The sequence below is a fragment of the Chelonoidis abingdonii genome, chromosome 5 (assembly GCF_003597395.2).
Source record: "Chelonoidis abingdonii isolate Lonesome George chromosome 5, CheloAbing_2.0, whole genome shotgun sequence".
Lineage (NCBI taxonomy): Eukaryota > Metazoa > Chordata > Testudines > Testudinidae > Chelonoidis > Chelonoidis abingdonii.
The window spans coordinates 131,236,085-131,259,093 of record NC_133773.1 but is presented as its reverse complement, the minus strand read 5'-3'; the positions used below and the strand labels follow the sequence as shown (position 1 = coordinate 131,259,093).

The window sequence follows — 23,009 nt, the reverse complement described above, 5'->3', positions numbered from 1 at the left end:
ATAAATAAATTCATTTACAGCTTCTTCACTTGTATAGGCAATAATATTATTCTGAAATATAAATAAAATGTGTTGTTTTAAATGTTATCAATTACAGGTTACGAGATATGCTCTGCTGTGAAAACATGGAGAGTAACGATTGGGATTTTGAAAAGAGCCTAAAGAAATCAGGTGCCAAATCCCTTTGAAATTTAATGGGATTTGGGCATCTAACTCTTGTAAGATCCTTTGAAAATCCCAGTTTATGTGTATAAATGAGAGGAAAGCAGATTTTCAGAAAGTGCTGATCTCTCACACTCTGAAAATCAGACCTCTTTAAGTTACTTCAAATGGAGCTCCAAAAATTAAGTGTCTCAAAATCAAGTGACTACACTTTTGAAAATCCTGATCAACTTTTTAAGAAATTAATGTTCATTGTATTGTCATGTACAACTTAAATATTAGAAATGCAGATTCTGACGTGATATTGGTCTCTCTCGTACCAAATTCTGCTCTGAATTATAAATTGTGCAATTACATTAAAGACAGTGTGGGGTTTGCACAGAAATAAGTCCATAAAGAATTTGGCTTGAAATTATTTTAAAGATTGAAACGAAAATATAGGTAGGAATTCAGCATGGCTTAAGTAAATGCCTAACTTTAAAGATGTGAGTAGATCCACTGAAATCAGTGAAACTACTCAGATGCTTATTGTTGGGCATATGCTTTAATACATTGCAGAACGGAGACCTATACCAGTAATACAACAATATTTAGTACATCATAGATTAAACTAATTGCATTCTGAATTCATTGACTACTGTACCACAAATAGCTGTTTTTCTCATCAACTCTTTAGTCTCACTACTGAGGAGAGACTAGATACTAAAATTAGAATATATGTGTTTGGGCTCATAGCCAACAAGACATATACTCTTCTAAAGTAATAACACAAAGCAAATATAAGAGGCTTTGGACAAATACTAATTTTAAACCTCTCATTGTTCCTAGGGTTTTCAGTGATAATTAATAGATCTGTACCTACATTTCTGAGGTTGATGGGCAGTTGGAATGAAGTGTGTATGGAGAATATCCATTCTGTTTTGCTGAGGGAACTAAAGTAATTAAACTGAATGTTAGAGAAGTGTTACAATCAGTGGTACATATTTCATAGTTAATGTTTTAAATTAGTACTTCTCTTACTGGAAATGGGATTTCTAACTGTAGAGGAAACTGACGGTTGAGTAGTTTGTTGGGGAGGCCTCATGCTAAATGCAAAACAAAAGTTATAATAGACATAAATTAAACAAAAAATATGTTTGACATATTACTACCATCTATTGCTCTTTTAACATGCCAAAGTTGCTCATAAAAATGCATACGATTAGCTATAAAGTCTATTGTATGTGTATTATATTGTCCACACCAATACCTCTATGCACAGCAATATCTACTAATGGTAACATCTGGCAGACTATCTTATTAAAGGGTCCAATATTAATGTACAAATAATTGCAATTAACTCTGCAACCTTAGTTTTGTGAATTTCCTTAGCCTTTTTAAATAAATTTTTCAAGAAAAAATATTGACATGCATGTGTTTATTCATTAACATATCATCCTGCATATGGGATGCAGGAGGCTCTGATGTTAGCGTTTCTGAACTTCTAATGTCCACTAGAATCCTTCTTGGATATGGAAGCTTTATTCAGAAAACCATAAGTCACATGGACAACTTGCCAGGCCCATCAGACTTTTTGCGAACATTTCTAGTTAACAAGGTGAAGTTTTAAAAATTGACTTTAAAAGTCCACATCATACAAAAATGCTTGTCTCATAGTACAGCAAGTAATTTTCAAATGCACATCCATTCAGATCCGAGTCATTACCTGGTACAAACATAAAATATGGACAGCAAAAAAATGTTAACTTCTTAGAATACTTATTGATTTTAATGTTAAAATAAGAAGCTTGTTTCCTGACATGTTATGTTCATGTGAGAAGAGGTAGGATAACAGAAAACATCATTCATTCATTCATTTCTAGAAAGCTAAATAATAAATTCATCTACTCACACAAGTATGCATCATAGGAGAGAGAGGCAAATAAGCATGATTCTTTTTGTATTTTAATTTATATAACTTCTTGTTAAACATGCAGTATTCCAAATACAAAGCATACTTCAAACTTGTCTTTGCTATGCTAAGCCTCTTACCACTGAATCTGATGTATCTGTTGTGTCGCCTTCTTAAGAGATTCTTCTAATTTTGCAATCTATATGACATAATCAAAGACTTATAGAAATTCCATTTGTGTGAAACACAGTTTGATTGTCAAATACATACTTTTATAGAGAGTTTACTGACTGAATCACATTTATTCTTAGATACTATTGTCATACCAGTCCACAAAAAGAGTCAGCATAGTAATTAGTATATGGATCTATTTTATTTCTGAAGATCTACATGTCCATGTTTTTTGGCCAACATAAACTTAGATTTTGATTCTAGAATGCACTGACATGTTACAAAGCTCTGGTAAAGTGATACTGAGAAGCGAGTTTAAAGGAAGTTTGTTTTTATCTTTCTTCTAATTTTTGTCCCTGATATAAAATTGGAGTGAATAAGAATGGAAATAACTGAAAAAGCCCAATATAAAAGTGTTATCACAGATTTCCTTTCTGAGATCTGAAATGCAATTAGCTTTTTAGAGTCCTTCTTTGTACTTTGACTTGATTCAAAAAGAATTTTCAAGAGATACAATAGATTGTATCATACACACAAAATACATTAAAAGAACATTATTAAGATTTGCAAAGTCAAGCACTCTAAAGGTTACAAATCTGCAAATGAATCATGTGCATGTAAATATGATTTTTTTTCAGTTTGCTTTTGTAGATATCTAGGAAATCAAACATTCACACAAAAACTATAATAAAAGAACATTATTAAGGCTGGGGCTTATGGAAAAATAGTATGTAATCAGGTTAGGTGTGTCAGGTTAGTCACACAGAGACAGAGGAAAAATGGACGTGAGCAACAATAATAATTTTATTGTTAAAAAAGGAATGTAGTGTGTTTCCAGCATTCGGTAAAGACGTGCTGTAGTATTCTTGACACAGCACCACTTAGTAATTAAACATTATAAAGCAGTGTAAGCTTTCCACCACCCTACCCTTATTTTTTTCTTTTTCTGCTTTTTAACAATTTTAAAGCCATTAAACTATTTTTTAAAACCAACTACAAATTTCAACGTGTCCATCTTCTATTTATTGTTCATTCTTAAATCATACTGTTTGTTTTAACTATATGGTCAGAATGGGTAACAACTTGGTGACTAAGCTGCCTTTTATTTGCAGCAGTTGTCTCTGGCAGTTCTGGAACAGGTGAATCATCTCCTCCTGGCTCTGCATCTGCAGCTTGTAGAGTGCTCTGTTGATTGTTCAAACTCTGGAACAAACTGAGGATGTTGATAGTTTCTGTTGAACGCCTCATTATCTGTCTCAATAGAGTATGCCAGGGGTCGGCAACTTTCGGCACGCAGCCCATCATAGTAGTCTGCTGGCGGGCCGCAAGACATTTTGTTTACATTGATCTTCCACGGGCCTGGTCCTCCTGTAGCTCCCAGTGGCCGTGGTTTGCTGTTTCTAGCTCAGGGGAGCTGCTGGAAGCTGCGAGCCTCAGGGACGTGCTGGCCGCTAGTTCCCAAAGCTCCCATTGGCCGGGAACTTCGAACCACGGCCACTGGGAGCTGAGGGGGCCATGCCTGCAGACAGTCAATGTAAACAAAAAGTCTCACAGCCCACCAGCAGATTACCTTGATGGGCTACTTGCCGATAGTTGCTGACCCTGGCATACTCTATTGGTCTCTCTTGGACCAAATTCAGCTGGGATGTGAAGTCATGCACACTGTTCCTTCCAATATGATGGTATGTCAAAGATGAAGCTCTCTCATGCATATGGAATTATGATGAAATTCTGCAGTTTCTATTGTTACTCTGACACCATGTCAGCTTAGTCACACAGACAGAGAAAAATGGATACTAGCAACAACAACTTTATTGTAAAAAAAAAAAAAGAAAGTAGACTGTCTCCAGAGTCCAATACTCAGAGATGTGCAGCGGTAATCTTCAAACAGCACCACCTAGTGACTAAGCATGATAATGCAGTTTAAGCTTCCATCACAATCATGTAATTAAAGATTCTATCATAGTCCATATGCATAAATAGGTTGAATTAAGGTTGCACAAACAAGCTTAATTCTGGCATTTCCTAACTTTGGAGTATTTGACTTGCAACCTTAATGATGTTCTTTTAACATAGTTTTTTGTACATAATTTCCCAGGTTTCTAGAAAAGCAAATTGAAAAAAACCTCTGCTAATGGAATAACTGGTAGCAATAGCAGGTTATCCTCTGTGACACCCTATGTGACACTCTGTACCTCTTTTATATGGTTATTATGATATGTTTTGTAGAAAGTATGCCTTGTGAGGTATCATTTAAAAACACATAATCTGCTGAACATCATTGTACTATTAAGATGTGTGTAACATTACTGCATTTACAATTATGAGATTTTTACTATATGATTGTTACTGAAATATATTGTAGTACTGGATGACTCCCACAAAACATTTTGTCAGAGAAAAAGGCACACTGGAAAGCCAGCAAGGTGCTAAAGAGCCATTGCCTCTTTAATCAGACATTCCCTGGGGGGGAGGGAGGTGTGAACAAGAAAGTTATAATTCATTTGAAGGAAATCTTGGAGTTCACGTACACAATGGAACTGCCTGGCCCTATGATCCAGCAAGGATTTTTCCAACACAAAAGTGTTGGAGTATAAGAAGGGCCACCTCTCTTCTCTCCACCTTATATCACTCTGCTCATAACATCAATGAATACCTGAAGAACACTGAAGTAAGGGGAGTGGTCACAGGCTGAAAGAAAATCCAGCCTGTGAACTGAGAACTGAGAATTGCTTGCAGCATCTGGTGGTCCTCAGAGTTATTCTGGGTAGCCCTGAGAGACTTTTGGGAAACTGGCAGATTACAACATCTCTGCTGCCATTTGGAATTATAGACAGTTACTCACCTGTCCATATATTATACCTGCTTTGACCGCTCAATAACTCTCATTTCCTTTTCTTAGCTAATAAATCTTTAGTTAGTTTACTACAAAATTGGCTACCAGCATTGTCTTTGGAGTAAGATCAAACATACCTGGGTAAAGTGATTAGTTTCTTGGGACTGGAAGCAACTTGACTGTGGTGCGATTTTTCGTGTAAGTAACCATTTCATCACAATGTCCAGTTTGTTTAGGTGGCAAGGTAGACTGGAGAGTCTCAGGAGTCTGTGACTCCATGGTAAGACTAATATAGTGATCCAACAGTTCACATTTGTTACTGGCTTGGTGAAATCTAATTATAAACTACACCACCAATTTGGGGTGTCTGTCCTGTTTTCTGACAATCTGCCCTGAGGTAGGCATTCATGGTTGTGAATGACTCCAGACACCATGACAAGTGCTAACAACCCCCTCTTAATATGTAGGAAAGTCCAAACAAAATTTGTTTTCTAAATATAAACAAAGAAATAAGGCACACAAAACAATCCTCCTTCCCACCCAAAGTCAAGCTTAATTACCTTTCCTCTGTAGTATGCTAATAAGCGTCTTCTGTGTTTTTCTTGAAATTCTGAAATCTAAAAATAAAACTTGTGTAGTAATGGTTTTCAACTAATTGTATGGACAAGTTGAAATCACTTCAGTTATAGTACATTTCTACAAGATGAAGGGAAAAAAAACTGAAGTGATTCCCATTTTTTTTGTTATATGTATTTTATATATCATTTAGGTCCAGATCCAATAAAAATACTCTCCAGTTATATACCAGAGTGGCAACTAAAAACTTGTAAAATGAATATGTTTGAATCTGGAGTGGCCTGCCTAGGAGATGGTGGACTTATTTTATTGAGTTTGTTTTTAAGACCATGTTCAATGACAAGGGAGAAAAAGAGGAAGTGTAGTTTTCCTACAGTGTTTGCCCAAAATGTATTCAATATAGAGTTAAACACAAACACAAATAAAATGGCAATATAAAACATACTATGTCTTGTAGCTTGTCTTGATAAAATATAGCCCAAGTGTGATGCATGGCTAGAAAGGGTTTAACATCCTGCAAAATAAATAACCCTCAAAAGACATGTGGGGAGATAATGTTTGTGTTTTTGTGTATTTACATATGTATGAGCAGGGTCAACAATGTAATCAACAGTCCCTGTCTTTGTTGTATTCTGATAATTCAGAATTGTAAACATGGGATCTCTCAGTATTCGTCTCTCTTTGAAATGTACTGTGAATGGTGGAGGAACAAGTAAATGGCCTTAAGTTAATTTGCATATCCAAGTACCTGTGGTGGACTTCCTTCAAAGTCATCCTAATTACCTTTTGTTCCCTGAGGAACTCCAACTTGTCAAAAGACATGAAATTGTAAAAAAAGATCTTTGGGTCCTGATTTTGTCATCTCGGATCTGCTCAGGCGTCATCAGGGGAAGTTTGAGTTGCAAGGCTAAGGTCCTAGTTATGCTGCTCCGCCCTGAATATGATATTTGGACATTGGACTATAACCTATGAACTATTTCTAAAAGAACTCTTTGTAACTACAAATCTCACCACCTCTGCTATGAATCTGCACCTAAATGAATTGAACTCATGTCTGTATGTATATTGCTCTTTTAACCATACTCTCTCTCTTTTGTTTTTTAATAAAGCTTAGTTTAGTTAATAAGAATTGGCTGTGGCATGTATTTGGGTAAGAACTGGAATAGTCAATAACCTCTGAGGTAATGTGTCCGATCCTTTGGGACTAGTAGAACCTTTTATTTTATATGATGAAATAAGATTTTCAGAAATTGTCATATTTGACTTAGGTACCTAGATGGAGGCCTGAGACTGGATCACTTTAAGGGAACTGTGTTATTTGGACATCTGAGTAACCAGTGAGGTAATAAAGAAGCTGTTTTATGATGGCTGGGTAAATCTAAGTATTGGAATATCCACCAGCTCTTTGGCAATTGTGTGCCCCATTCTTTGCAGTTCACCTAATTGCGTGACCATAGCTGGCCCCCACTAAAACCCTGGTCACAGTGAGACATCCTACTTAGTTGTTAATACTACTTTAATCAGTAGTTACTCTTGCTAAACTGAAAGAATAATTTCATACTACTTGGAAACTGGCATATTGTGGCAAATCTCACTAATATGAAGTGGCAGAGTATAAATTTACACACAATAGTATCAGTTCTATTTTTACAGTTGAGTTAAACACATAATCTATTTTTCCAGCAGCTGGAAAACTAGGCCATGCCAGGTACATGTTATTTTTGCTTCAGAACTCATTGAAAGGCAGTAAAAAGAACACACAACCTAGCAGTGAATTTCACAATTTTATTAAAATAGCATTTTATTTGGGGCTTGACAAATCCATTTGTCAAAATATTAATGTGGCTAGGATTGATCTGTAATGGTCAGTGCAGAAAGCACTTCTATCGTAGGTGGAAATGTATCTTTATCTTAGGTTTAAGTTATCTTATTTTTATATTATGTTGTTGTCATAGTTGTGGGGGAGGGGTGGCTAGGAGGACGTTCAGTCCTGTCTCTGTGTGCTGGAGTTGTTACTTGCAGTGTTCCAATAAATACTTTTATTTCTATAAGCAAATATTACAATGCCTAGTCTGTGAGACCAGGCTTATGGTGGGATCGAGTGTAAGATAAACTGTTAACCGTACATATCAGCTGGGCTGGAAGAGAAACAAGTGACTGTATGCTAATTTCTTATGACTGTGTCAAAACGGTATGAGGTGTTTTGGCAGTAAAGTATTAGGCACAGGAAAAAACCAAAGGCTTGGGTTGCTGATCAAATGTTACTGATAAAAGAAACCGTGAATATAAAATAGAGGAGAAGCAAGAATAACCAACCTCTTTGTGCCCCTTACAGGGAAAAAAGAAATATATTGTACAATAAAAAACAGAATTCTAATATATCTGGATCTGGGGCTAAGTACCCGGGCCATGTGCCATGTCCTAAATGAAACTTAGATTTTGTCACATGAAAGTGTTCATTTTCTGGGAAATTAAGAAAGTGGAAACTACTGAACAGACATCTGAATAACTGTATTTTGATTCTGACTGTAGTCTTGAAAATTTCTGAATGGATTCTGAATTGTGCACATTGAAACATTTTCTATAGACTACTCATCTAGACAACATCCAAATACTCACATGAGTTTCTACATCATATTTTCCTTCCCCGTCCCTTTCAAACATTTTTTGGTTTGTATTTTTTTTTAGCCATAGCATATGGTGCCAACAGTGATTTAAATTTACCTGTTTAATTTCTGATATAGCTAATATTTGATACTTTTGCATTGCAAATATTTATGCATCATTAAAATAACAAGAAGTAGTGATAATTAGTATGAGATTAAGACACAAACAGTAGCCCTGATGCTTTCTTAAGCACCTTGGAACTGTGTACTGGAGAAAGAAAATGTGGAAGTTGAGCTAGTCATACAATTTTTTCCTTTACACTGAAGTTAATAGAAGCTGCAAATGGTTAGCACTTTGAAAATCAGGCCACAATGAGTCGGTCAGTCCAAAAATGCCAAAACCCACAAAATGGAACAAAAATCAACTAGCTAAACGAACAAAAAAAAAAACAGAGAAATGAAATAAGGAAAACTGGAACTGCTAGACCTACAACTATACTGACAAAGGGGAAAAAATAGGTTAGGAATGAAGATAAGTCAGTTTCTAAAAAAGAAGAAAAAGCACACACAAAAAAATCTGGATTCTGATTGACAGATGGCAATCAAATCTCCAAAACAAGTTTCATAGGACTCACCTGTGTAATTTCTCTTGAATATTTTTTGCATAACATATCTATTCCCATAAACAGTGACTGAATTTCGGGATTTGTCTGCAGCGAAAGAGTAACTAAATGTTACCAAAATTAATGTCTACAATATAGCATTGTAATTTTTTAAAAGACAGAATTAGTGGCTGAAGGAAATGTAGTGGATATCATATTTAGGGTAAAATTTTCAAAAGTACCTTTATGACTAAGGAACTTAGGTTCCATTTTCAAAAGTGACTTATGTACTTAGGAGCCTAAATTTCATTGACTTTTAATAATTTTACCTTTGGTACTTAGAAAAGCTTTAAAATACAGCATTACATTAAATGTTCCATAAACTGATTGACTGAACGGTTGTACATGGATAATAAATGCTAATGCAATAAGTTGTAGGGTGGTGTCCAGTAGGAAGATGCAGGGATTAAGTCTGGTTTCATTCAGTATCTTTTTAATAATCTGGAAGAATTTTTAATAATATATTTAAACATTATAGATAACCTATTAAACAAATGTGCTTCATAGTGAAAATTTAAAAGTGAACATTCATGGAGATTAATATATGAAGAAGTGACAGTCTTCTTATCCCAGAATTTGTAAGTGAGGCCCCTAATATAACACAAAGGTTTGCTGAAATTTTTAAATATGCTGCATAATTGTGTTCCATATTTTAAGCTCTCATTCAAAATGTAAATACCTCCATAAAGTGGCAAAGAAAACCCTTCCTAATTTAAAACTTATGTCTGAAGAGCCTGAAACCAGAATTCTGAGAGAAGTGTGAGATATTTTCATTCTTCTGTAAAGGGTGCTGACTCTGAAGTCGAAGGACAAATGGTCTACATAGCCATATGAACTATTTCAGAGCTGAGCATTTCAACAGAAATTACAAGCTAATGTGACTATCCACTATTGTTGGATGCAGTAGCATACAGTAAATATTTTGTAGTGGGACAGCTACTTGCTGAGGTGGGTAACTTTCCCCCCAAATTTTAAGTCAGCTCTGCCCCCAAAAAGTTGGAAAATTAGAGTTCTAGCCATTCCCCAGCAAGAAAATCTCAGCTGTCTCCTGAATGCCAAAAGAAAAAAGCCACCTCTCATAGTTATTTTGGTGCCAAAATCCCCAGCTATTCCCTACTCCATTATGAAACCTCATGAGTTTTACTAAAAAACATCTACAGTGCAATTAAGTATTTTCTCTTAAGAAAATGTGGTGCATTTTAAAATTTGGGGGTAGTGTATAATAAACTGAACTTAATATCAAAATAAATAACATAATACATGATGATAGCTTTCTCTGAAATGTTTCTGGTTCTGTGTTCAGGGACAACTAGACAGGATTTCAATTCATGGATGAATAGATAATGTAAAGAAGTGGGACTGTAAATTTATTAGCTGTTGTAACTTTTTACGGGAGAGACTAGTCTGTACAGAAACATAGTGGAATGACAAATACAAGTGGGATAATGGACCACTTGCCTATCAAATATAAATGAAAGACAGACTAGATTGTAGAGGCTGGTAAGGAGTGCTATTCAAGAAAGATTTAACAGTGTCTGAGATATAATTTCTTTGATAAAATACTCTTTCCTGAAGCTTCTGCTGGGGCAGTGCCCCTCCACACTGCCTCCTAACATAATGACATGGTTAACCCCCTATTGTTTTACGATGTAAATTATGAAGCAGTTTTCTAGTTCTCATTGAGTGGACATTTTTGTATACCTATATAAATATAAACTAATGCACTCTAACCTATCTTTTATTCAAACTGACACCCATGCTAGCAAATCTAAATGACCTTTCTTCACCAATATAAGAAAATAAAATTTCACCCAGTGAGCAACCATCGTATTCATACAAGTGCAGTATGCATATTTAAAATATATTTTATGGACAAGCTATACAATTTATTTAAGGTTCTAGCAAAGAGAGAGGTTCTTGAATTCATGCTAGAAATCTATTAAAAGATATGGACTCAAATGAAGAATTCCACTAGGAAAAGATTTACAAACTATCAAAAATAAGGGTTTCTAACAAATGTTTAATTATTATTGTAAATAGCAATATTGGATGTTTTTATAACATCCCAAAATAATAAACACTGAGGCTTTGATTCAGCAAAGTACTTAAGCCTGTTCTGAAATAATGACCAGTTTGGTGACTGAAGTACAAAAATAGTAGAAATGTAAAGCTATAAATGACAATCATGCACTAACTGAAAAATGTGACCCTTCAACTACCCCAAATAAATAATGTAATGAGAAGTTTTAGAACATTTATAGGGCCCTGTCCTGATTTAACTGAAGTCAGTTGGGAGTTTTGTCCTTAGTATCAATGGGGTCAGCATCATACCCATAAAACTTACTAGCCATTTTTCCTCTCAGGTCCCTAAATTATGGAGCTCAACCATTTTTTTTGGTATGTGGATACTTATCATTCTCACTGATTTACTTAAGCAAGGCTTTCTGATCACCACTAGTACCTTTTTAAATGATACAGTAATTAGCTACCTTTCAGTCCTCCAATATAGTAGCAGGTTTTAATGAAACAGTTAATTTTTTTGTTAACTGCTCAGCCATTACACTCTTGAATTCCTTTAGAATGCTTGATGTCTTCCATCCAGTTCTAGTGATGTGTTCCAATTTAAGATTGAAATCCTGGCCCTACTGACTTCAATGGCAAAACTCCCATGGATTACAGTGAAACCAGAATTCACTATAATTCATCAGAAACAACAAGGAGTCCGGTGGCACCTTAAAAACTAACAGATTTATTTGGGCATAAGCTTTCGTGGGTAAAAAACCTCATTTCTTCAGATGCATGGCATCCCAATCCCTGACAGTGATTCATTGCTGTTACCTGAAAATAGTGGGTGTGACCTGGGCATGTAACTCCCAACATCATTTGTGGTGAAACTGATGCTAAGAAATAATGAAACTTCTCTGCAGTGTTCTGCCCATCTTAATTACTCCCTGGTAGTTCAGCGGACCCATGGATTCTTGCAGGCTTCCTATTTATGATATATATATTTTAAAATTCTTATTTGTTCTTATGTTTTCGTTATTTGCTGTTCAAATTCTTATGCTTCTTAATCTCCATTTTACATGTTACCTGCCAGAGTTTGTCTCCTTCTGCTGGCTTCAGTTGGGCTGGATATCCATTTTTGAAAAATAATTGTTTTGCTCTAATAACATTTTGTGCTTTGCCATCTAATTATGCATCCTTTTTTTTTGTCTGTATATGCATGCTTACTCTAACTCTATTTTGGTATGCTTAAATAGCTTCCATACTAAGTCTAAGGATTTTTGTTTTTCATTTTGTCATTTTCATTAGCTTCCTCAGTTAAACCATTATGAAAGTTTAGTATCATGATGCTGAACTTTATTATCTTGCGATCAGCTATTATAATGAGCCTTAGTGATTCATCTGTTGTTATTCCTTGGCCTGATTCTTGTGTGCTGCTTAGGACTATGTAAAGAAAAGTCTCTCCTCCTGTTAAAGAGGACAGTAGTAAAACTATTATCATATATTTACATTCTTATGACTTGAGTTTTATATTCTTACATATTCTTCTCAAAACTAATACATTTTAGTTCAATAGATTTAATATTATTTTTGGTATAATGGTACTTCTTCCACCTCTACAACCTAATCTATCCTTATTGTATGACTTAGACCTTAATAATAGAGTATTCCTTTTGTTTGTCATGCCATCAAGATTCAGAAATGCTTAGGCCATAAAGATCTTCTTCAACTGTCAGACAGTCTAGTTTACTTATTATATCCCTTTAAGCTTCACATATTGTTGTTGATATAGATATCTACACACATTTAGGGTGGGGTTTTCAAAAGCACTTGGTGTTGGCTTAATTCTGCCCCACTGAAGTCAATGGTAGTATTAGCATTTCTAATTATTTTTGAAAATCACACCCTTTGAGTTTTTTATTCTGGCCAAGTGCCAGATTGCTTTATCTGACACCCTATTACTTTTCTGTAATGTGCCTCTGTGATGTCATCCTGCCCTTTCTCCAGTTCACCAGTATTTTTCATTCTATATTTTATTCATAAATACAGAGTTACCTTTGTATTATTGACATACTTCGTAGATGTATGTTAAACTGCTGTTAAATACTTCAAGGGATACTAAACCCTCCTACAAGGTCCAGCCATGTAATACTGATTTCAGCCTAACTCTGCCTCCATTCCAGGGCCATGATTGCCATACGGGCTTGTAGGAATGCTGTTTTCACTAAGCATGTTCATGATGTCCCCCTTACCCTCATAAGGAAGGTGTGTCCTTTACCTGGCTGGTAATTAATCAGGGAGGAAATATCAAGTGCCACCACAACCCAAATATGAATTTCGCTAAGGAGAAGAAGGTGTCTAGGCAGGAAGAGGAAGGATTAACTTTTCAACCCCATCTTAACAAAAATAGGAAGTAGGGGTTGCACAATCCTTTGGTGAGTGAGGGCAAGAACCCCTACGAATACTTCCATTCAGCTCTATCCCCACAAAGAGTTGACTGGACTATTAAAAAAAGGAAGGCTTAGGGTGACCAGATAGCAAGGATGAAAAGTCAGGATGGCGGTGGGGGGGTAACTGGCACCCATATAAGACAAAGCACCAGATATCGGGACTGTCCCCATAAAATTAGGCCATCTGGTCAGCCTAGGAAGGCTAGACCTAATACCCATATATCTAAACACTGCTTGGACTGTACATGAGTTTTTCCTCCAATCCAAGAGCCAGAGTAACCAGTGCAGGTTGCACACTTTTTGTGGAGGGCAAAAAGGCCACACTCAGTATAGTGAACCGTAGTGCACAGGAGGACAAGGTTAATTTACCTGAAATCTGATGATGACATGGAACTTTCTACTTTTTGACAATCACCTCTAACCTTTTACGTTAGTCACCAACTTGCTTCTTGAAGAAGTTGTAGTGATTTGCTGCTGACTTTTGGGGTGTACACACTCCAGGCTATATATAGTTGTGTCTGAAGAAATCCATAAGTGTACCCTATATAGTAACAGAGCAACTATGACTACTGTCAAAATGTTAGTGAATGTCCATGTACAGCTGACAAACCAAAGGAAAGTATATTGTAATGAAATAACTCTACTGTTAAGGAAACTACAAATTAATATAAAACAAATATTATGAAAGCCTTAATTTACCTTTTTAGAAAGAAAAATTTTACGGCAAGGAGCTCTACAAATCAAACATTCATCTTTTTTGCCTGTAAAATAAAAATGAATCCCATAGGAGTGTATGTCATACAGCATATGCAACTTGTTTTGATGCTTAGACCTTGTTTGTATCAAGAATCATAGAGGCTATACATAATTGCAAATAAAATCATATAAAGAGTTTGATTTTTCAAAAATGTGGACACATTTGCACAAGAAAAAATGTGCAATGGCTCCCAGGCCTGAATCCTACAGACACTTATGTATGCAAGCAACTCTATTCACAAGAGTAGTCTCTCTGAATCCTGTTGTTTCAGTACTTCTGTTGACTTAAATGAGACTGCTCACATGTTTAAATTTAAGTTCATGCTTAAATGATTTGATGGATAAGAACTAACCAGAGGTATGACTGTAAGATATTTTGGGCCCAATTCTGTCCGCATTGAACTCAGTGGGTGAAATTTGTGAAGTCTTGACTTCAATAGAATTTCACCCTTTGTGTTTTTCTGTCAGTGACTTCAAAAGAAGCAAGACCAGATTTTATTTCTGAGCATAAAAGTAACCATTTTCTAAAATATGTCTTTATTATTTTAAACACATTAACAATTATTCTAAATAGATTCACACAATCATAATATTTAAATACACTCGTTATCTTCCTTGATAGTTGACTAGATATGTCTTATGTATTTATACAATAGCTATTTGCTTACTGCCTAACATGTTGAGTATCGAGATTTATAATGATATTTGGAGATGAAGAACATTGTAAAAATGGTATTATAACGGGTAGAAATGGTATGTGAATTCACACCGGTAAAAACCTACACTCTATCAATTTTCTTCTCACTCAGACTTTATTAAGAAGGGACAGATATAGGACACATTTTAGTTATGTTCAGTTACTGGGGCTGCACGTTAGGCACATTCCTCTTAAACAAGGCCACTGATTACACTAGCTAATTCTTGAAGAATTTTTGTTTTTTTTCATAAACCCTCAGAAAAACCAGAACTGTTGAAATGACATCACAGTCTGACAAGGAAAGAGAAGAAATGCCATATTTTGTGTCTGTCTAATAATCAGTAAGGGTGGTATCCATGAAGGTACTTCAGTGCCTAAACCTCAGACGTTGGTGCCTAAATCCCAGTTTTGGCTTTTGTATGATCCATAGGCACCTAAATTCACTCAGTGCCTAAGTTTTTCAGAGTAAACATTTTCTAGGCACCTATGTTTCAGAGTCTGGGCATATGCACTAATGCCTCCCTCTATCTGCCCAGCAGTCTATGTGCTGCCAAAGCCTCAGAGCAATTTGTGAAGCAGGGACAAACAGGTGCACACAGAGATCATTGACTGGATGGGGTTCCATTCAAAATGCATACACAGGACAAGCTGGTGCCTGCCTTATAATATTTAGCCCAGTGGCTAGAGTACTCAGCTAGGATGTGGGAGATTCCATTCAATTCCCCCTTCTCTGCCAGCTGGGGAGAAAGGGAGGGTTTGAATAGGTGCCCCTATTCAAATCCTCTGTGGAACATGGTCTAACCACTGAGATATGACATATTCTGATGTGGGTGACTCCCTCAGTTTCTCTTGTTGAAGCTGTAGCACTATGGGATAAATAATGAAAGAGTGTCTGGAGCTGGGGCACTGGAGCCAGGATCTCCCACATACCATGTAGGTGCCCCAACCACTGGACAAGAGAGTCATTCCCAGGCTATCTCTCTGGCCCAATGACTATTCCACTGTGGATAAATACTTAAAATATAATTGGGCCATTTTGTATGGAGCGAGGTGCCTAACTCACTCCCTCAAAAGGCTTAGGTGCCTAAGCTGCCTCACTCCAGTGGTGTGTACCAGTTCATGGACCACTAAGCAGATACAGGCATCTCTTTGACCTGGACTTGCATGCCTATCTCTGAGAGGGGAGCAGGGCCTAGCACACATCTTTCTGGTTAACATCTCCCATTGGCTAACTTAGGCAGCTCCTTGCCTACTCTGCTGGCTTTTGTGAATTCCATTCTGAAGTGTCTCTCTCTCCCCATTTATTGTAGAAGGAGCCTAAGCACCTAACTCAGCTTTGTGGACCACAGAGTTGCTCCTGTGATTTTCTAGACACCTAAGCATTAGCTGCTGTGACACTGAGAGTTGCAGCGCCTAAATCTCTTTGTAGATCTCACTTTATGAGCATGATATTTCCAAGAGAAATCTGCCTCCCTTATGCTTCTGCCATAGCTCCTAAATATATATTGTAAGAATTCCAAAATGTAGCTGTTAGGCCAGATGCATAACATGGAGGTCTAAAAATATTGCAGGAACTCCCCCTTTTTAAAAGGTCTTGCAGCTCTCAAACAGTAATGATTTAAATGAGGAAAATTTATAATAATAATACTGGAGTGGGCTTTAAAATGTCTGAAGCAACTAGTATCAGAGGGGTAGCCGTGTTAGTCTGGATCTGTAAAAGCAGCAGAGAATCCTGTGGCACCTTATAGACTAACAGACAACTAGCAAAATTTATCTTATAATGTAATCCCATATGTTGACATCTGTTCTAAAATTAAAGCAAAATTAAACGGTGCTTCAGAGTGAATGAGACAGTGCATGTCTGCACCTTAATCTGAATCAGGCAGTAAATGTGGAGACCATATCTGTCTTGCCTCAGACTTTTTACTAAAGCCTCAGATTTTGGGATGCATAAAGCATGTTTCCAAAGTATTAAGACTTGACTAACACTACAGTCAGATAAGGAGTTATTTTAATTCTTTTTTTTTATTTTAATTTAGAAAACATTTAATATTTGTTTTAACAATACCTAAGGTAAGAAATTTATGTTAGGTGATTTTTAAAAAAAGGAAACTCTCAGGCTTTTCAATTTCAGTGGACAAATAGCATGCAGCCCTATGATCTTTTGATTATATGAAGGTGGGGGTTGCGGAGGGTGGTGGAGGTGGGGAAGGAGGGGTGCGCACATTCTCCTCATTAAAAGACCTAGTGGCCAGTCTGCTCTGTTTCACACTGATTACGCTCACACTGCCCTTCAGCTACAAGCTAATTTGCTAGTGTGGCCAGCATAGGTGCTGGAACTAGGGGTGCTACTGCATCTCCTGGCTTGAAGTGGTTTTCATTATATACAGAGTTTACAGTTTGGTTCAATGGTTCCCAGCACCCCCACTATACAAATTGTTCCAGGAGCCCGGTGGCCAGTCGGAAATATTGCACAGCTCTTGATGTTACCCTAATGGGTTAATGCACCACCAGACCTGCCACCCTCGCTCCCTGCCTGAGAGCTCCTTAGGCCAGGGAGCTGCGCGGCCTGGGACAGGGCACGTCTCCCTCTCGTGAGAGGCTGTTACCTTTCTGAAGACACGGCTCACAGATAACATGGCCACAATTGGTGAGGCTGAACCTTGGCGTGGCCGTTCGGGGCTGTCGGAAACACACGTTGCAGAACACCAGGGCAGCCATCTTAATGGGGGAGCTGAGGCGCTAACGTGCCTGGAAAGCCCAACCACGATGGAGGCTGTCTTGTCTCCTGGCCTTCCATCCGCTGCAGGCAGCATTTGGCAGCTGCACCCGTAGAGGTGGCAGTTCGGGGTTGGAAGTGAGTGGCAGTTATGAGGGGGGGGAATTCCAGCTGCCAGTCACCTGCCCCTCCCCCACCCAGAGGGCAGTGAGCGTGTGAGAGGGGATTCACCAACCTCCCCTCCAAGAGGGCAGTGAGCATGTGAGGGGGAATTCACCCACCCCTCATTCCCAGACAGCAGTGAGTGTGTGTGTGGGGGGGGGATTCACCCACTCCTCCCCCACAAGAGGGCAGTGAGCATGTGTGGGAGGGGATTCACCAAGCCCCCCTCCAAGAGGGCAGTGAGTGTGTGTGAGGGGGGATTCACCAACCCCTCCAGCCCAAGAGGGTAGTGAGCGTGTGAGGGGGAATTCACCCACCCCTCCCCCCCAGACGGTGAGTGTGTGTGGGATTCACCCGCTCCTCCCCCCTAAGAGGGCGGTGAGCGTGTGTGAGGGGAGAATTCACCCCCTCACCCCCCCCAAGAGGCTGGTGATCATCGGGGGGGGATTCACCCGCCCTTCCCAACCCAGAGGCTGGTGAACATTTTAGGGGGGAGTCACCCATCCCTCCCCAACAAGAGGGTAGTGAGCATATGTGTGTGTGTGTGTGATTCACCCATACCTCCCCCCCCCAAGGGCAATGAGTATAAGAGGGTTTTTTTCCCTTACTCCCAACAAAGTGGTGAGCAGATGGGGGGATTCACCCACCTCCTCTCACAACGGGACGGTCAGGGGGAATTTACCTGACCTTGCCACCCCACAGGGGCGGAGAGCCAGGTGAGGGGCAGAGATTTTCCCACCCTACTCCTAGCACCCAACAGTGGTGAGAGGGGCAGGATTTATCCACTCCTCACCCCTAACAGGGCAATGAGGTAGGATGGATTTACTCACCTCTGCCTGACTATCAGGGCGGGTTATATATAAACATTGCCATCTGATGGCATATCAGAACAATAGCATTCATAGCATTCCCGATATCATTCATAAGTTTGTGGGTTGAATAAGATTGTTAATATTAGACCTGGCCAGAAATTTTCCGACAGAACAGTTTTCAATTAAATCAAAACATTTTGCTGGAATGTATCAATTTTATCTAAATTTTTGGGTAATTATCAAAATGTTTTGTTTCTATAATGGCAAAACATTTTATTCATGTAAATTTGAAATATTTCATTTTGACTTAATCATCTCATTTGACTTTACTGTTTCCACTATAGTATAATATAGCTGAAATGAACATTTTTTGACCTTAATAAAATGAAATGCTCTGGTAAGGTCAAAACAAAATATTTTGGAATCTATCATTTTGTGCATAATTCTGAGACTTTGACTTTTCATCCCTATTTGGGATAAATCCAAATTTCAAAATCTCAATTTCCCACAGAATGGAAATTCTGGGGGTTTTTTGTATGATTTTTCTTTACTAACTCTTGTTAAAAGGTACCACAAATTGTTTCCTGTGTGCAGCTCTTAACAGAGATAAGCATGCAAATACTGATTTTGTCCATATATGGCCAGATAAACAAATCACGTACTGGCACAAATGTATTCCTTCTATTACAAATCAGGCTTAAATGATATTCAAGAATCATTCTCTTTTACCTGCTAGAATCTGAGCTCAGGCTCCTTTTGCAGCTGATGATATCACTAACAGTTAAACCATGCTAAGAAAGGCACTTCACTGGTCTGCTCAGCTGCATGTGTTGTTGATAATATCAGCATATGCATGGGAAACACAGATCCCAGAACTGAGGTCCTAGAATGTATGAGACAAAAGAATAATTACTTTTAGAATACCTTTCTTAATTTTCAGAATAATGGTGGAAACTGTTAGTGATTTAAGATCAGTTAAGTGCATTCTAAACAGTTATATATATTCCTTTTTCATTTGTATTAATGGTGAAAAGACAACAAAAATAAAAATTCCTGCAATTTGTCTCAGTTCCAAAAGTGCTTTTTTAGGAATATTTTGTATTATGAAAAAAGACATAATTCATTGCATCTATTTACTTAATTTTATTACGCACCTACTGATTTACATCTTTCAATAACTGCATTTCAAAAATATAATGTTAGAAACTCCCTGGTGATGTGTAACGATAGAACAATCAGTTCGGGTTGGACTTGGTGACCTCCTGAGGTCCCTTCCAACACTGCTATTCTATGATTCTTTTAAAAGGAAAAATATTAGAATGTTCAGCTAATTAAGCAATCTAAATAGCTGAATATAGGTAGTATTTTATAATAGAATTTTATCTAGACAAACTTGTTAAATCAGTAGATCGGTACAATAATCACAATTAGAGATAGTCACAAAATGGTAAACTTTTCCATGAAAACTTTCTTTAATTTTTGAGGATTTTTTGTTTTTTTAAGTAGAAACTGATTTTAGGGTTTTCTTCCATTGAGGAAAAAAAAAGGCATTTTTGTGTGAAAAAAATTTCAGTAGAAAATTCTCAACCATCTCTAATCACTACTCTAAATGCTGCTCTGAATATAAGATAGAGAAATGTGAGAACCATAAACTTACCAGGAGGAATTGGTCAGGCTTTTGGGTTGACCTGCTGCTATCCAGCATAGGTTCTCAAAGGTTTTGGATCCATGTTGCTTATTGAAAGAAACATGATTCAGTATCAATTGCTAAATCTTAATAAAAATCTTAAATTAAAATAGAATCAAGAAAGCATGTCACCAAAGCTAAGATATTAGTAATACTAAACTAAACTAAGAATAAAACACTATCATAGCATAATCTAATCAAGCCAGGTAGTCTCAATATTGGACTGAAGTTAAATCATCAAATTAATGCCAGAGATATAATCAATCCTTATACAACTTTTAAGAGGGAGGCTAAGAAGGTGGCTGTCCATTTATTTATAAATCCCAAAGAAGGAATTTTACTAACGTCAGTCAATGGTTAAATAGCTTAATACAGAAAGCAAATTATTATCTGATGTTTGAACCACAACCTTAGAGCCAATTATAAAACTTCCTTCTTAGCCTTCAGTTAGTATGCCGTGTCTAACCCAGAGGTTCTCAAACGGTGGGTCGAGACCCCAAAGTGGGTCATGGCCCTATTTTAATGGGGTCTCCAGGGCTGGCTTAGACTTGCTGGGACTCAGGCTCAAAGCCCAAGCCCAAGGGCTTCAGCAGGGCTAAGGTTACAGGCTTCCTGCCTGGGGCTGAAGCCCTTGGGCTTCGGCTTTGGCCCCCCCCCCGAGCCTGGGGCAGTCAGGCTTTGACTTTGCCTTCATCCCTGTGATGGCTGAGCTCGGGCGGGCTCAAACTTCAGTCCCCCTTCCTGTGGTCCTATAGTAATTTTTATTTTCAGAAGGGGGTCGCAGTTTAATTAAGTTTGAGAACTCCTGGCAACCTTTTCTCATCCAACCAAGTATTATAATATACACTTTAACAGAACACTCTATAATAAGCCAATGTTTAACAATCATGTTTACCAGAAATTACTAATGGCAATCCTAATAGCTCTAGATTTCTAAACACAGAACAAATTTCAATGAGTGTCTTTATAAGACAATATTTAGAGCTCTTTAACCTGGAGAATGTTTCTTTCTGGCACTTTCCCTGTGTGGGCTTTATAAGTGCTCTCACACACACAGCTCTCAGCAAATAATGGATTTTTTTGGTTTGGGGGCTGAACCAAAAGTCTAGAACACTCCCGTGCCTCCCTGAAAAAAACAGGTTTCATTCAAACTCCAATTTTAAAAAAAAATTGTTTTCATTCAATCGAAATACACAGAAAAAAATTGAATTTAGAATCAACCAAAATGTTTTGAGTTGATCCAAAAAAAAACCTTTGGGATTTTTTGATTTGTTTTGAGTTGACTGAAACATTTGGGTTTACACAAAATTATTTATTTTCCATAAGTTTTTCATTTTGATTTGACTTCACAGGTGGTTTTCACCTTTTTTGTGTGGGTGTGTTGTTTTAAAACTGGTGAAATTTAAAAATGAAATAAAAATAAAAATTTAAAACATTTAAACATTAAATATTTAAAACATTAATCAAAATTATGGATTGAATTTCACCCAAATTAGGCAAACAGATTCAGATCACCCCCCAAAAATGCATTTTTATGTTACTAAACAATTAGTAAAAGAAAAAAAATTTCCTAGGTCTACACACACGTGTGCACACAACTACACTTTTATTTTCACATGCTAAAAATTAAGGATGGAACAGCTTCTGGAGAATTAAAAACAAAAGACTAAACAATACAAAAGGATGAAATAGGATACTTAAAATCATAGAGGGGTTGTGTTTTCTGGACTTTCATTGCATAGGAGCTGGAACTGCAGACAAGTTGGTAATGGTGATGTTCTGCTTTCACAGCACTTTGCACTAGTAGACCTTCTTTGGGTGCAGGGAGAGACTGGTCAAAGGTAGAAATAGCTTGTTTCTTGATGTCATAACTTCCTCTCTCTAAGCTGATCAGTTCTGGAGACTTTGGAACATGAGTTTTTCCTCAGATGGCTCTGTCATAGTATTCCTTCCCAGATCTGAACCTTAGAGTTCAGAAAATGAGATACTAGCATGAATCCTTTAAGCTTAATTACCAGCTTAGATTTGATAGCACTGCCACCACCCAAAAATATAATGTTTTGGGACACTCTGATTTCCCCAGCCTTCCCTGGGGACCCCAAGAACCCAAATCCCTTGGGTTCTTAAAACAAGGAGAAATAAACCATTCCCCCATCCTTTCCCCCTCCCAGACTTTCCCTCCCTGGGCTACCCTGAGAGACTACTGATCCAAACTCTTTAAATCACAACACAGAGAAGCATGTCCCTTCCCTTCCACAAAGAGGCAAACAGATTCAAGGAAAACAGAGAGAGATTCCACCTCTCCCTCCTCCCGTCTCCCCCACCAGTCCTGGTGAGTTTAAACCCAATCCCCTGGGATTAAACAAGGGAAACAAGGAAAAAATTAATCAGATTTTCTTAAAAGAAATCTTTTAATAAAAGAAAGGAAAAAGTAAAGAATTATCTCTGTAACTTCAAGATATAAATATTACAGTGTTCTATAGCTTACAGACACTAGAGAGAAACTTTTCCCCCAGTACCAATACAAATCAAAATATTCCCAGCAACTACACATATAAAAGTTAACCAGCCAGATCTATATTTGCAAATAGAGAAGAACAATCAAAAAGACTAAAACCACCTGTTCTTACTTACTATTTGAACAGAAACTTAGAGACCAGTAATGTCTGGTCCTTCTCAGACCCCCCAAGAGAAGAACACACAACGGACAAAGAACACACACGAAAGCTTTCCTCCACCCACAAAAGCTTTCCTCCACCCAGATTTAAAAGTATCTTGTCTCCTGATTGGTCCTTTGGTCAAGTGTTCCAGTTTCCTG

At 37.5% G+C, this 23,009-nt stretch overlaps 1 protein-coding gene across 1 annotated transcript in view; it reads right to left on the bottom strand.

Moving 5' to 3' along the window:
- RNF212 (ring finger protein 212) overlaps positions 1-17,532 on the bottom strand; it is a 29,987-nt gene extending 12,455 nt beyond the window's left edge. The window contains exons 1-7 of the mRNA XM_032798809.1: positions 17,421-17,532; positions 14,058-14,119; positions 8,878-8,952; positions 5,621-5,677; positions 2,194-2,252; positions 1,183-1,247; positions 1,025-1,094 (exon numbers count right to left, since the gene is read on the bottom strand). Of these exons, the coding sequence (XP_032654700.1) occupies positions 1,025-1,094; positions 1,183-1,247; positions 2,194-2,252; positions 5,621-5,677; positions 8,878-8,952; positions 14,058-14,119; positions 17,421-17,532 (500 nt within the window). The remainder of the gene's footprint in view (positions 1-1,024; positions 1,095-1,182; positions 1,248-2,193; positions 2,253-5,620; positions 5,678-8,877; positions 8,953-14,057; positions 14,120-17,420) is intronic.
- Between the last annotated feature and the right edge of the window lie 5,477 nt (positions 17,533-23,009).